At 31.3% G+C, this 16,845-nt stretch overlaps 1 protein-coding gene across 1 annotated transcript; it reads left to right on the top strand.

Annotated features, from left to right (window-relative positions):
• The first annotated feature begins 82 nt into the window (after nucleotides 1–82).
• Nucleotides 83–14,540, top strand: LOC107453805 (Cytochrome c heme lyase). The gene is made up of 5 exons (XM_016070763.3): nucleotides 83–204; nucleotides 2,409–2,648; nucleotides 7,293–7,564; nucleotides 10,489–10,572; nucleotides 14,043–14,540. The coding sequence occupies exons 2-5, from the start codon at nucleotides 2,418–2,420 to the stop codon at nucleotides 14,257–14,259; spliced, it is 804 nt and encodes a 267-aa protein (XP_015926249.1). The 5' UTR covers nucleotides 83–204; nucleotides 2,409–2,417; the 3' UTR covers nucleotides 14,260–14,540.
• The last annotated feature ends 2,305 nt before the right edge of the window (nucleotides 14,541–16,845 follow it).

The following is a 16,845-nucleotide window of genomic DNA, read 5'->3' on the forward strand; positions in this document are numbered from 1 at the left end:
AAAATGTGAGCTTGATTGGTGAAATTATTTTGACACGAAAAACTCACCAATCAGCATCGTTTCTCACCAGCACACATTTAACAATGTACAGTACAAACGCTCCCTTACATTCCAGTATATATTTCTCATGTTATGATAGTTAACTGTGATTGCTAAATATATGTAAACAAACAAACGCATTAGACCAGCAGCGTGTTTGGCTAGGTAAATAAAATATAAAATACCGTTTTTCAGATTAATTATATTTATCCTATTTTTTTTCCTGAATTTTTAACTATTCACACAAGCAATTATAAGGAAATTTTAATTTTCCGCATATTTTATTATTAATAATCTACAGCAAACTGGAACAAGCTTTTTCTTTAGATTACATAATCAATATAATTTTATTTAAATCTCAAAGTTGTTCCAATGTATCCTATGAATTTGAAATAAAACTGTTTATGAAAAATTACTTTATGATTTTAATTTTGCATTTACAATTTAACAAAATATTTTACTTAACTTCTCAAGAATGTTTTAATAAAATTAGAGGGATCTAGTTTTTGAGCGATTGCAAAAATAGAACCTCCGGGATGTTTCCCAGACCGTCGCCAATAGCCCATTGTGCAGCTCTAGTGCGACGTAAAGTAACAATAACAACAAAAATAGAAAAATGAATTTATTCTTCCAACCGAGTTTAAAATTAGAATGCAACAGCATGGCGCGAATGACACCTAAATATTTATCATAGTAGTAAAATACTTTTCTATATATGTATATTCAGAAAATCCATGCAGAAACATAAGCTTTTCCTTTAAATGCAATCACAATGCCTAAAACTATAATAAAGCGAAGTGAAAACTGACTTAAAAACATAAACAGATGAAAAACATTTTTTCTTACTTTGTCTCAGGGTCAACTTTTTTTAAATCTGAAAGCGCTTTCCAATGATGATAATGTTAAAAATTCAAAAAAAAAGTTTTTTTCAATTATCAGGAAAATATTTATGGTATTTTTTTTATTCTGGGCTTCTACAAGGCTGTACATCATTCCACCGAATATCAACTGCAGGACATGGTACCTAGTGTATTAAGCTAGGTTTATACAGATGTGTAGATGCACACCTCTATATTCGGGTCATGCGACGTCACACTAGTAACAAATCAGCTTATTATAAACAAATCAGCTCAAAATATTAAGTTTATAATGCAGCAAAATAATAATTTGCAAAAATCAATACTTAGATTTTTTCATTTTCTCTGCCTTTCAAATCATTTGTTAAAGGAAAAGTAATGCAATGCACCATTGTTCAGATAAATTTTCATGTTACAAATTTATTTTGAAAGTTGATGTCTTTTATTTGAATAGAAATAAATAATTTATTTCTTCACTTAAACATTAAATAGTTTTTCATTATTTTAAAAATAGTATAAGTAAAGTACCAAGGTTATTGTACCATATTATTGCCATTAAAAAAATTTTTTGCGTAATTATCAATGTAACTGACTTAGATTATAAAATGTATAAATAATTATGATTATTAAAGGCTTAATTATTGTTTAACTTGATGGTATTTAGACCAAGTTACAAGACTTACTCCATAGCTATAAAGAAAAGAAAAAGGATATACAAACTCAATTAACTTTCTTTGAAACCCAATAAAACACTTTAAAAAAAAACCATTAAGTTGAGCTTTTTACAACCTGCGGCCAAAATGCACTAGTATGACATTTTGGCTCTTTTCTGCTAGCCGGGATTTTAATTTGAGTAATTTTTGTTAATATTTATCTAAAATGAAGTAAAAGGAATGTACACATTAGAATCATAAATTAATATTTAAGAGAGTGAAAAATGAATTCGAACAAATCATTTCTTGGGATGACATTACTGAAAGCAAAAACAGTTTAGTTTCTATATGAAACTTGAATAGATAAACACTTTATAGTAAACACTTTTCAACTCCTAATATTTCTAACAATTAAACTGACTTAGAAGTTTTCAGTTCTGTCTCCTTAGAAGTGGTTCATAGTGTTTTGTCTCCATTTGTACATTGTCCTAGTTCATATTAATTTTAGACTTTTAAAATACATATTTCTTTGACTTCATTCTTAAGAAGAATTTTTAAAGTAAATATTAAAAATGGTCATTACAGAATATTGTGTGTTATTAAGTTTCCTAATTTATATTGTAGTTTTGGAATGTAATCCTTCTCTAGAATTATCCTCAGATGGAGAACAAAGCATGTAAACAATGTTTAAATTTATCTTTCCTCCTCCCCATATACTCTCTGGTAAACTGCGTTCCAGGAAACAAATTTCCAGCACTATTCATTTAATTGCTTTTTAAATTTCAATGGAATTACATTTTCACAATACAGATGCATTTCAGCATTTATTTCATTTTAATTTTATATTGATTTATTCTAGGTGTGAAGTATGGGGGCTTCTACATCTTCCTCAGTTCTTGCCTCAACTTCTGCATCTGTTCAAGAAATGCCTTCCACCAAAGTAATAAATTCAGAAAAATCTACTCTGTCAGATAAGCAATCAGACCAACAACCTAAATCAGGAGGTTGTCCTTACAAGCATGATCAAATGGAAAAACCTACTAAAAGTGAATGTCCTGTTACAGGCTTGAAAGAGAGTGATATTGATCCTTTAAACATGGTTTGTATGATGTTTGTAACATTATTCTAGGAAAATTCATAAAAGGCAAATTCATTCAAAAGGAAAATTCAGAAAATTCATTATGGGCAGCATGGGCGGATCATGAATTTGTGGGGCCCTGAGCTGAAACTACTTAGGGGCCCTAATAGCCATTTTGTCAAAAAAAAACTGTTTTCTGTAGTGATGTAGATAAGCATATAGAAAAAAATAGGACAATAAAATAATTTTATTTATTTATTTTTATTTGTGTATACAAACAGCAACTGTACAACATTATTGCAAAAGAAATTGACAGGTTATGTGTAGTTATGTTGTATAAATTATAAAGCAACCTTTCTGCATTTTCGTGCTGCAAATTCCTTTATTTGCTCATCGCATTGTAAGTCCTTCGTTAAATCAGAATTTATGGAAAGAGTTGATAAATGATTTAGTCGATGGTTTGACATTGTTGTCCTATATTTGTTTTCTATGTATGACATCCTGGAGAAAGAGCGATCCGCTTCACAGCTAGTGATTGGCAAAGTTAAAAAAATCTTTAAGATAGTATAGCAATTTGGAAAACATCAACAAGTATCTTTTCTTAAATTAGCATAAAAATTTCACTGCAAGAGGTGTAAGACTGGCTTAGGCTGAAATAAATAAGATTTTAACTGAATGCACTCATTCATTAAATGCTCGTCTACGTGTTCTGGATAATAATAAAAAATATTACGTACATGATCTATGTTTTCCATATTTTCGTCTTGCAAATCCATTAAAAATTTGAATTTCTTGCTATACATCTCATAGACTTGGCTCCTTTTATTTAAATCAATAATCAGCTTATCCAACACAACGTTTAGAGTGTCCCTTTTAAATTTTTCTGCGCCGTAGACTTATCCGAAAATTTTGGAGTAATGCGTCTCTTGTTTATGTCATTGTTGTTAATTCCCACACTAGTACTTAATTTTTTAGCTTTCTCTTCGAATTCCTTTAGCTTCTGATCTGATTGGTGCCTTATGTTGTTCAATGTTCACGAAGTCTTTCAATGACACAATTAACTTGTCGCCTTCACAAATATCACAATTATATCAAATATCTACATATATATATCCAGGGCTCTGTATTTTTCTATTAACTAAATTAAATCTCCCCAAAAAAATAATCAAAATTGCGGTATCGAGTTTCGCCATTTTATTGAATAAATTTCGTGCCTCTTTCCGAAAATCAACTTTCTCATCCTCATTTTCGCTGAAACTTTCGAAAATTTTCATAATGTCATCATAATTTTTTTTCAAAGTTTTGACAGCATCATAGTGACAAGACCATCTAGACTGTCTTAAACTTTTTAACGTAAATTTGAGTTTTGTTTCACGATTTAACAGTTCCCACCTATGGGTCGAAGTAGAAAAGAAAAAGTATATTTTTTGCACTACTCCAAAAAAGTTCACAATTTTGGTTGCAACCTTAACAGATTCTTCACCAACTTAAGGGAATGAGCAGCACATGGCACACAATCCGCGGATTTATTTCTTTGTTTTAGTAGTGCTTGTACACCATTGTAGCGACTCGCCATATTAGCAGTGTTGTCATAAGATTGTCCCCTACAATTATCCAGTAGTAGTCCATTTGTTTCTAAAACGTCTTGTAAAATATTAAATGTAAGCCAGTATGACTGCAAATTTTAATGAAGGATACACATCTTTCATACACTTTTCCCCGAAAATAGTATCGTAATACAATAGCAAGTTGATCATTGTGAGATAGATCTGGAGTAGAATCCACCACAATTGAATAATACTTTGTGTCGTCGTCATTTATTTGAGTTATAATTTGTTTAATTATCTGTTGGCTCATAATCTCAATTATTTCCTCATATACTGTTTTTGATAAGTACGATATTATCGATTTTGGTCGCAGCTCTCGTTGTTCAATGTGTTTACGAATGAATGGATCGAACTCTGCCAATAGCTCCAGAGCACCCATAAAATTACCATTATGTGGAGAACCAAATACTTCCTCGGAACCTCTAAATGCTAAGTCCCTTATACTTAAGATTTGACCACTGCAATAACCTGTTTTAGGACATAGTGATAATTTTCTGTTTCTTTTCTTAATTGTTTCTGAAGCTGCTTGTCTAAAACAGATCTATTTTCTTTTCGTGTCAACCACACTAACATTGGTTTCTTATGTTCATTAGAATCTTCATGATTTTTTAAACAAGTTAGTAAACTAAACAAGTTTGTCACTTTGACGACGAGAACAGAAGTGCGAGAAAAGAAAATTACGTAGACGTTAAGCGGCTCGGCGGGAAGTCCCCCGTAATAGACACGAAAAAATACACTGGCCAAAAACTAGCGATGGGGAATTTCCCGTTCCCTTCGATAGACGCGCACATGCATGAGTTGATTAATCTCGGGGTTGCCAACCTCATAATAGTTTTTTTTAATATTAGATATCTTTTTTAAATTCAAAATATCACCTATTGTTTTCAGTGGGGACTGGGGCCCTTTGTATCCACGGGGCCCTGGGCTGCAGCTCAAAAAGCCCTTAGGTAGATCCACCCCTGATGGGCAGGCCTCTAATTTTTTTGCAGACTGATGGAATGATGGTAATGATGGAATGACTAAAAAAAGTCATACCTTTCAATATATTTATAGCATTAGATAAGAAAGACATTCAATCCTTTTGTTAATTTGTCTGTAGATAATTTGAATACAATGAACTTTCTTTTCACCTCCTCTACATTCCCCTTTTCAATTTCCTAAAGACTCTTATTGTAAGGTAACTTGCAACTTAAAAAGTAATTCTATAGTATATACACTATAATATTTTGAAGGTTATACTGAAGTAATGCTTTTTAACAAATTTGTTATAAAGCTAATGTGTTTTCAAACTTAAAAAAAACAGCACGAATGTATTGTTCGTGAATGATTTAATATTTGTTCTAAGCTCATAAATGAAGTGTAAGCTTAATAACAATAATTAAATGCATATATATTTAGCAATGGGATATTTTCATAGTATACAGGGTGCATTCTGAAAGTAATGCGCATTTTCTGGGAAAAATGTATTTATTGATCCTTTGGGTACAAATAGTTAAAATTCTTCAAAATAGTTCCCTTGTGCATCAATACACTTGCAGAGACGATTCTGCAACGTCTGGAAAGCACTCTCGAACTCCTCGACAGGAATGTCTCTCAGGAACCTTGTAACATGAGCTTGGATGTTCTCCACCGACTCCCGGTGCTTTCCCTTCAGCTCTCTTTTCAGTCGGGGGAGCAAAGAAAAGTCACAATGTCCCAAGTCAGGGCTATAGGGAGGCTGGGGCACCAGCTCATCAATTCCAGCAATTCTTCGCTGCGCAAAACTCGAACTTCTTTTTGCTCCTCCGTCAACACCTTCGGCACAAGCTTCACATAGACCTTTTGCATTTGCAAATCCTCCGTCACAATCCCATGTACCACGCATTTTGACAAGTTTAGGGTGTTACCGATTATTTGAATGCTTAACCGACTGTCTGACTTCAAAACTTCACGCACATGCTGGACGTTTTCATCTGGTCGGGCTGTTGTTGGGCGTCCAGAAGAAGGCTCGACGGTGACCTTCTCCCGACCCTCCTTGGAGGCCTTGTGCCACCTTCCACACTGAGAAATTGCCGAGAATTGCTCCATATTGTCTCTATACAGTGGAACCTGTCTAAATTGACCACCCTTGGGACCATGTCAAATGGTCACTATATAGAGGTGGTCATTTTATGAAGACTCTTTAAAAAGGACTCTTTAAATAAGACTTGTAGAAAATGGTCACCTTACTCAGATGCTCACTTTACCCAGGTGGTCACTTTTACGGGTTCCACGGTATTTTGAACTTATTTCTTATACTTGAACTTATTCTAAATACAGTACAAAACCCGTTATCCGGAAATCAGAAAACCGGAAAACCAAAGAACCGGAACGAAATTCGATAAATTTTCCCGCGATTTTTTTTTAAAAAGATGTTTTTTTCTTCATAAGATTTTAGGATTTTTCTTTCTTTTTTGAAGGATGTTTACCTTACCATCAGTTTAGAAATAATCATTAGTGTATTACTTCATCGTTTTTTCTTCTTTTTAAGATAATTTCCAAATATATATTTCTTTTTTTTAGTTGGGTTTAATGATAAAAAAACGGCTTTTTGTAACGATTCAGAAAACCAGAAAAATCAGTTATCCGGAATAGCGATGGTCCCGATCGTTCCGGATAATCGGTTCCCTACTGTACTTGCAACTTATGCACAGTAAATAAAACTTACTATTTTTCTGAATTTTATTTATCTTTTTCTTTTTATCCTTTTTGTATCTATTTATTGTACTGCATATATATGTACGTAGGATGACCATTAATTGAGACAATGGAAAAACCAATGAGGATGATACTTATTCTTTATTTAACAAAAGCTCATTTAGACGCGAGTCACACAGGTTCGCTTTTACATTTTCAACTAACGCTCTTCTTTTACATCAAAATAGTTCTAACAGTTTAATTAAGGAGGGATCAAGATCTATTGGCCTTTGTTGATTTTCTCACACAGAGATTGTTTTGTTTATCACACACACACACGCATATATATATATATATATATATATATATATATAATTTTAACATACCTTTTATTTTTCTTTAGATGCCACCTATGAATCAAAATCCCGCTCCTGGTCAACCATTTCCTTTGCCTAAAAATCGAGAAGTGTCCACGATTCCAAAAGCTGGAACTGAAAATGAATTTTGGGTTTATCCCTCTGCTCAAATGTTTTGGAATGCAATGCTTCGTAAAGGGTGGAGATGGAAAGAATCAGACATTGATCCAAATGATATGGATCATATTATTAGAATCCATAATGTAAACAATGAAGCTGCCTGGGAAGAAGTCTTAAGATGGGAGGCTCTTCATGCTGCGTAAGATTTTGTTTTATGTACACATTTTTACGCTAAAGACTGATCACATTATAAACAAAATAAATTAGTAATCATAGGCAATTGTAATAATTAAAATTGTCACATAACTTGACTAATCAGTGCTACATATTGTAATAATTGCAAATAGAACTTAACCATATGCTTCAATTGAAGTTTAGATGTAAAGGTGACATAGTATTTAATTACTTAATTGATTTAAATCTTGAGAAACAGCCAATAACAGCAAATTTAAATACTTCAATCAATTAGAGAGAAAAAAAAGGTGGAAATAACTGAGACCCAGTGGCAAATATAGTGCATGTCTTCTTGACATTTCTAACCTCTTATGTAGATGTTTATCTTCCCATGCTTTTTATTTAATGAGTAATTTGCTTTTTTTGTAAAAATTATTTTTTGTTTGAAATCATTTTAATAAGTTTTCTATAGAATCAACATAGGAAAAAAGAATAATAGAAACCGAATTCATGTGTGACTCTTAGATTATTACAGTTTCTTCTAAAAATATTTATAATATAATTTTATTCTTAATTGTTTGGTTTATACGAGTGTATAATTTGCAAGATATGGAAAAATTGAATTCCATTTAAAAGATGTATTTGGTTTATCAAATACATTGTTTTTAAACAGAGTTAATTTACAGACTATGTAAAATAAGGGGGGGGGGCAACATCTAATGACCATTCAGAAATGATCTTAGTCAAAGATTCTTTTAAATGAGGGTCTTCAACCTTTCCTGCTTGAAAATGACATCCATAAATATGGAAATTCCTAAGGACCACATATATGCTAAATAATACAGGCTAAACAATTCAGTAGCAAGATGGATCCAAGGAATTAAGAGTTAGGTTTATTTTTGTTTTTCAGGTTTTATGATTTATGACATGTTACAGATATGTCAACTAATCCATTTTCTGCAAAAAATGTAGTAAAGTCTTAGAAACAAAAAACAGAAGCTTGCAAAATCTTGTACAATTTTGGCAAAACTTTTAAATCTTCTCCGTGGAATCAGTGGAACCAAGTGGCATTTCATATATACATTTGAATAATTTGTATCAACTACAGGGTGAAATCACTTTAAAACTAATTTATTAAACCAATAATCATAGACTGAAAAACATAAATTTTGCTATCACTAGAAAAAAAATTCCAACAAAGTGGAGTTGTAGTTCTCTGAATATTCTTCAAAAACTAATCCATCAAATGTGTTCTTGGTCTTGATTTTGTGTTCTTAGGCAGATTGCTCTTTTCTGTATTTTTTATTATCAAGATCTTAAGTCTTAATAAAGCATTAAACACATTAATTTGTTGATTCATTTTATGAACATTATCCTCAAATTTTGTGTTACTCATTTCTGTCTGAAATGAGTGTCATTCTATGACTATATTCAGTTAGTTTTCTTGGTTATATAGTAGGACAGTGAATTATCATCAGCGAGCCATTAGTGGTTTATGAGACATTCATGGCCCCTAGTCTAAAACTCACATGCCTTTTCCTTGACAAAGAGGCGCATTCAGCAATAAATTTCAATAATTTTGAGCATTGATCGGAAGTAGCTCTTGACAAGTAGTGAAACTACTGTAGTTACTACTTTTTTTCTTAGTTTCTAGTTGTGCTACTTTTTTAAAAAAGTAGTGAGATGCAAAACAACTAAAAATAGTAGTTTGTAACAATTCCTGGCAACTACTTTTAACGCTAGTTAGTTTAGAAAGTTTCTAAAGCAACTAGTTTTTTGAATTTGATGGGTATAAATCTTTCCGGGGTTTCATCAATAAATGCAATGAAAATGACCCTGCTGCTGCAACTGAGCTTTGACGGAAATTACATATTTGAAATCACATATAACTAATATTTAAACTAGCCACTACGAAAAATAGACAATAAATCACTTTGGTCACACTTTTAAACACGAATGCACACTTGTGAAACATTGATGTTACTTCAAAGAAATAGAGGGTATTTTTGATGTATTTAATTTCTTATGGGAAATAAAGGAGGATTAAGCAATTGAAAAATTGCAATTGTTTGATGATTTTGCATTTCTTAAATTAAATATTAACTTTTAAAAAAGCCATATAAAGTTAAAGGTTAAATGAACAAATTCGAAAAAAGTGTTTTGGAATAACAAACTGGCTCATATATATATTTTTTAGTTAATCGCTTATATGTATTGTAAGGCATTCAAAACCATTTTGAACATCGTTGTAAATTAAATTTTCCGGCAAAGTTATTCTCCTTAAAGTAGTGGAGTAGTTACTACAATTCCTAACTAGTTTGCAGTCACTACATTAAAAACAAAAGAAGTTGTAGTTAACTACATTTGTAACAGAGTAGTTGCAGTAAACTTCAAAAATGATGTTCTTCTTACGACTGAATTTGAAGGTCAAGAAGTCAGTAATTAAAAGAGCTAGAATAGTGAGGTACAACAAGTCTCGATCATGTCCAAATATAGTAATTCACATTTAAAGTCCTCTGAATATGAAGATACAAAAGTACCAGACATTAAACTTCATGAGAGAACAAGTTAATGAGTGCAGTAAATCCTTCACTAATTTTCCAGAATTTTATATGAGAATACATTGCATATTTGCATGACAATACATTGCATATAATTACAATTACATTGTGGCAAGAAGGAACAGGGAAAAACTCGAAATAAAAAAGACAAAAACTACCGAAAAAGTATAATTTTTAAAAAATATTTATTGCATTAAATAAACAGGGATGTGACAGAACACCCCAGTGCGATAAAAATAAGTTAAACCAACCATTCAGTTAAGGAAGGTGCTAGGTTAGTATGGTTAAAAAATATTGCCCATCCAAATATTTAAAACACATAGTGTTTACTCAATATATTGTTTTGAAGCAAGTTTTATTGATTGATAAATTTAATTATATATTTCAGTGAATGTTGTAACCCTAAATTAAAGAAATTTGGTGGGAAAGCTACAGAATATTCTCCAAGAGCAAGGATACGCAGTTGGCTTGGGTAAGTTCTGCCAATTATTTAAATATGTGAAGTCATATTCTTATGTGTATAAGTTTGAGAGTATATGTATTATTTATCTATACCTATTACCTATAATCTACGTCTGTTAGATTTGCTGTTTGAAATATTCTATAAAACATTATTCTCAGAAGACAAAATTGAAACTAAAAAAATATAATATGAAAAAAAAAACTCAAAAAAAAAAAAGAAAAGAAAAAGAGTTTCCTAAAGATTGTAATGTAAAACAGACACACAAAATGGTATTGATGTAATGTTCTCTTTAAGAATTCCATCAATTTAATGACCAAATCCATCCAGGCTGTTGAGTCATTTAAAAATTTATTCAAATGTAGCCAGGCATTATTTTAGAAAATTAATTCATGTACAAGGATTAATTTAAAGTGTGCAGAGAGGAGTTTTTAAAATTTCATATGTGTTCAATTATATATCTCATATAAATACTATATAAAGTTAAAAATATTTGCAAATATGAGGAAATTTCCATTATTATATACAGTTTTTTTATTTTTTTAAATCATTGATTTAAAACATTATTTTTACCAAAGTATAATATCAGAGTATGATAAGTGTAAGTATTGATATTATAATTTTTTTTCCAAGCTCATATAAGAGTTTGAAATAAAAGTGTGAAATGTGAGAAGTTTTTTTATGCAAACTAGCACTTTTATATTATCTAATAATATTTAAATTATTCATCAATATGTAATTAAAAAATATTTAATTAATTCAGGCTCATTTGTGTTGTGATTTTTTCCCACAATTTTTTCTAATACCGATTCTCAAATAGGACTGAGACTGTTTTTATAAGTTTAACTTTGCTTTGTGCCCTTTCCGCCAATTAATTTCTAAAAATTCTTGCTAACATTGAATAAAATCCCAAAATAGTCTAGAAACTAGAGAATTGGTTATATGAAAGAAATGGTTCTTTTAAACTTTTCTAAACCTATAGGTCTTTTTTTTTTTTTTTTTTNTTTTTTTTTTTTTTTTTTTTTTTTTTTTTTGCAACTAACTGTTCCTCTTCATTATGTTCGGGAAAACTTCTTTCTTTTGCCCTATCAAGATCGTTTATGTCATTAATGCTGGGATTACTTTCCAGTTTTATGTAAACTGATACCAAAACATTTAATTTAAAATTTAAGAGTATAACCCATAATATACGCAAAATGCATCAATTTTTATCTATTTTGAAAGGAGACTTTTTAACACAACTGTTACAAAAAATGAGAATTTGTTAGATTTCTTTGAGAACTGCACAATTTTTTTCTAGTATAATAAAGATAAAATAAAAATTATCTAAATAATATCTCAAAGCAAAAAAAGATTTAAAAATTATCCTCACCTTAAAAATAAATTAAATTGATGTTGTTTCAACTAGCCCTCTGGCTATAATTGTGTTGTGTTTCTCTTATAATTTAAATTTCAGTTGCAAAAAAATGAACTTTACTTTAAAAAAAACGATCCCCCCCCCCCTCAAGGAAGAAGAAAACTTAAAAAGCATTCCCCACCAAAAAAGATTTTGAAACCTAATCCAGCACACCAAAAATTTCCTGTTATCTTCAAACTGATGTTTGATTAATTTGAAAATATATTTTTTTAAAAATTCTATTTTACCCATTAGAAGAATATATATTTCTCCTAGATGCACAAGAGATGTTTGGGCCAGTTCTAATTGAAAACAATTTATTACCATTCTGATCAGTTTTGGATGAACATAATACAGTATTCAAATCAAAATAAATTTTTAATGACTAAAATTACAAGCCTGATTTCAAATAGTTAAATTGATTACCGCAAACAACAATCTAACCTCAACACTCTAACTTAGTAGTCTAATTATCATGGTTTTTGTTTTTAAACGTCAATAAGTTACAAAAATGATTTTTTTTTTCTACTATTACTTTTATACATTTCTTTCATTACTATCATTCATAATAGTTATCAGTTTTTCTCTTTTGTAAAATAATGTATTCCTGAAGAAAAAAAATTTTAAAAATTCAGAGTTATTTTATATTTTTAAAAATTTAATATTTAAAACTTTCTAAGGGAATTGATAATTAGTGTTTTATACTTAACCATGGTAGCATATAGTAAAATGCTTTTAGTTGCAATTTTCTGTTTGTCATGGTACAGTATAGTTTGTTATGGTTTTCAATTCTAAATAAATTAAAAGATCCTATTGTAATTTATTTTATATAGGAGTTCGAGTTGTATAAAATTAGCCACAAAAAGACCATCAGTGCTTTACTTGCATTTTTTTTTTTTCTGCTTTGTAAGCATTTCAGGTTAAAATATAACTAAAGTTAAAAATTTCACTGAAACGATTCATTATCATGATTGGATTAAGCATGCCTTTATTTCTTTTTATAAACTAAACGTTTAAAAACATTTTCATTTTATATAACTTTCATTGTCTTTGTGTACCACATACTTCTGTTTTGCAAGTTTTTATTTTTTAATTAAAGCTTTGACCCAGATTTAATTATGATAAAACAAACTTTGACAAGATCTGTTTAATTCCCTCTAAAATAGGGCTAAAGCTTTTGCTGTGCATCTAAAATATGCTATCCAATAGTAACTAAAGCTGTTTTACTGGAGTGAATTGAAATAATACATCAAAGTTTCTGTTTTTTTTTTTTTTTTTTTTTTAAATATTAATTTTAAGTTCAGATTTTTGTTGAAAGCCATATTTTATATTTGAAATGTTTGCAAACTTTTCTAGTTCATGTGAGATAAAAATTTAAGAAAACAATTTCGCTCAGTTGCTTAGACATATCTTATAATTACTGGAATCAGTACAAGCCAAATTTAATGTTAGTTTATTGTGAAAGTCTCAATCAAAATTCTTATTTGAGCTTTGCAAATACAAAAATTAAAAAATAGTAATTTAGAACACGATTCTGCAAATACTAAATAAGCCCTATCATTTAAATTGAAGGAGAAAAAAGGTCACATTTTTTATCAAACGTTCATTGTAACTATTTACATTTTATTTTATTTTATAACCGTCGTTGAACAGCCGACCCAATTTTTGGTTTTACCACTACTAATGTTCAATTCTGTAGCCTTAATTTTGAACCAATCTGGAAGACAAGAAAATTCCTGGATCAGCACCCCCGAGAGGTATGATTTGTTATGGGAACATGGAGGACTTTGTGAGTCAACAGATTAATGTGCATCAATCACCATATACAACACGTGAGTCTTCGGCCGGCGGGGATCGAACCCACGACCTCTTGGACACGGGCACAGTGCCCTACTAACCAAGCTATCCCAGCCCTAACAATTTATATTTTAAAAAATGGGCTTAAAATATATATAGTCTCTAAAAAGGTTGTTATGGTTCTTGAATATGCACTTTTTTATTTTAGCTACTTCAAACTAATCTAGTTTCATAAACTAATTTCATTTAATAAATACATATATTTTAAATGCTTATATTTTATTAATAGCTATGAACTACCTTTTGATCGTCATGATTGGATTGTTGATCGCTGTGGAAAAGAAGTCCGCTATATAATTGACTATTATGATGGTGGACAGGTCAATGTTCAAAATGGGAAATTTGCTATACTTGATGTACGTCCTGCAGTGGATTCTTTTGGAGCTGTCTGGGATAGAATGAGGGTAATGTTTTGGAGATGGACTGCAAAAGAATCTGAGTCTTGATGATCAAGAAATAGTGTAATAATGTAATTTATTCTAGAGTTGAGACATCTTCAAAAATCTGTTACAATTTTAAGGATGAGATGATTACAATATATATAGCCAAAGTGATGACCTGATTAGTGATGCAATTTTTATTTTAAAATAAAAATTGATATTTTTTTTCTTTGTTCTGCCATACATTTTATTATACTCAAACATCAGTTCATAATGATGAAAACTGATCCTACATATTTAGTGTAGTGTGTATATTGTTATAAATAAACATTTACTTGGAAATAAAATGTGTCTTTTATTTAAAACAAATTATGTTATGAAACTCGTTTTAAAAATTTTCTTTAAGATTACTGTGTAATAGAAAAGCATTATTTTTAACAATTTATCTTATGTTTTTTTCTTCATTTATTTTTCTTTTTTTTTATGTTCTTATTTTTTCATAATTTTGGAAATGAAACTTAGTAAATCCTGCCATAAAGCTTGAAATAAAAGCCCTGTAGGATCTGGGAGATATTCTCAAAGCTGGTTCGGTGCCACAGAAAATCGCACCGCTGCTGGCCCTTGTTAATTCATCAACCATCATGAGTTAATCAATTTTGACCATCATGAGTGAGTTCGACCAATGATACATTTTGACCATCCTGAGTTGGGTTTAAATAATGATACTGAATAATGGTTAATCTTCATTTTTCTGGGATGAACTACTAAAAAGTGTTTTGCTTAATCAATTAACATTTAATTACCAGAAATACCCATATGCCCAGTTACCCAATGTAGGTATATCTTGTTACGGGAAGAAAGATAGCAAAGGACTGAATATCACTCCCACAATAAAGAAGAGGTGGATTTACACCTTTATAGTGATATAAGAGTGGCTGTCAGAACAGAATTTAGTGGATATATTTAAATAACACTTCACACCTTGCAGCAGAAGATGATAGCATAATTACCAAGAGTAAAGTGAAGCTTGGTGCCATCCTAGGAACAGTAAAACCTGCCCCTGATTTACAATCTAGCCTTGATCCATTGGTGTACCATACCAGACAATTGCCCCTAAGCCACCGAGGAGCAGGAGATTTTTGTCATTCATCTCTGGAAAAAAAAATGGATCTTCAAAGGCTTATGAAAAATATACCTTAATTATGAATTATCACTGAGCATAATAAAAGAAGGATGATCAGTCATCAATCTTGCTGTCTGTTAAGACCAGACCTGACGAAACTCAACTTAGTCCTAGACAACCAAACAATGACGCCATGTGTGACAATAGGACTAAGGATCATTGAGTAAATCCCATAAAACCCAAGTTTTTCCAATAGCGTTCCTGCAAGACCAAAAGACTATCTTGACCCTACGGACACAGTATTCAAAATGATTACCCTTGTTAAGTTTGAAATCAAGGCAAAACCCGAGAAACTTGGATTTCAGCGGATTAGATACCCACCTGGTAATAACCAAATTGGTGCCTCTGGATTCAAGTGCATTGTTGATGATCTCAAGGGGGACGTTATCAAATACACCTTCGATGTCAATAAAAACTGCCGGAGCGATCTCTTTATCTGAAAGAGTTTACTGAAGCAAGAAGGAGAGCTCATATAAAGCTGAGTCAGTAGATTTACCAGGCTGATAAGCATGCTGTTAAGGGGGCAATGGTTTATTAATGAGAACAGAGTCCTTAAAATATCCTCTAACAAAAGAGGTGAGACTGATTTGTCTAAATAATTTAGCCTCTAAGTAGCTATCCTCCCCTGTTTGGAGATTAAAACTACCCTGGTATTCCTCCAAGAATGAGGTATATACCCAAAAGCTACACAAACTCAAAAGAACCTGCATGAAATAAGGGCAAATAAATCAATACCCTTAATAAGCATCACAGGCATAGTGTCATTCATGCCCGGCGACTTATAGGGCATGGAAGACTTAATAGCCCATAGGACATTTTCATAAGACTTGGACCACCATCGTGGCGAACTTCATACTACACATAGTCTGTAAAGAGTATCATTCTCTACAGGATTGGTGAGCTATTTGCAATTCGCCATTTCATTTCCTCTCTCACTATACTTTACATTTGGAAGCTGAATAGCATTACGGTAGCAACTGTAGTCTTATGTAAGAATTTTTGGTACCTTTGTGATAGCAGAAATTGTTTTAATGCCATCGCAGGAAGTCTACCTAGAACGACATTTAGCCGCTCTATTAGTCTTGTTATAAGCCGTGAGAGTGTTACGGTAGGTTTGCCATTCACCAGATTTCTTTGCCCTGTTAAAATGCTTCCAACACTTTTTGCGTAAGATACTAAGCTCGGAAGACCACCAAGGAACTTGTGGAGATAAGATGGGTATAGACAAATTAAAGATGCATTTGGATTTACGAGAACAGATATTTCTTCAACAAATAATAAGCAACACCTGCATGCTAGGGTGAATGCAGGTGTTGCTTGAAGAAATGCAGTAGTTCACATATAATGTGAACTACTGCATTTCTCGGCAATACCTGACGTGTTCTGTTGCCTCCCGACAAGGGAAATTATTGATCGTGTAATTCTAATCCGATCCACTGTGTCATTTCTACTCTGGAGAACCATGGGAC

The sequence above is a fragment of the Parasteatoda tepidariorum genome, chromosome 7, assembly GCF_043381705.1.
Source record: "Parasteatoda tepidariorum isolate YZ-2023 chromosome 7, CAS_Ptep_4.0, whole genome shotgun sequence".
Taxonomy (NCBI): Eukaryota; Metazoa; Arthropoda; class Arachnida; order Araneae; family Theridiidae; genus Parasteatoda; species Parasteatoda tepidariorum.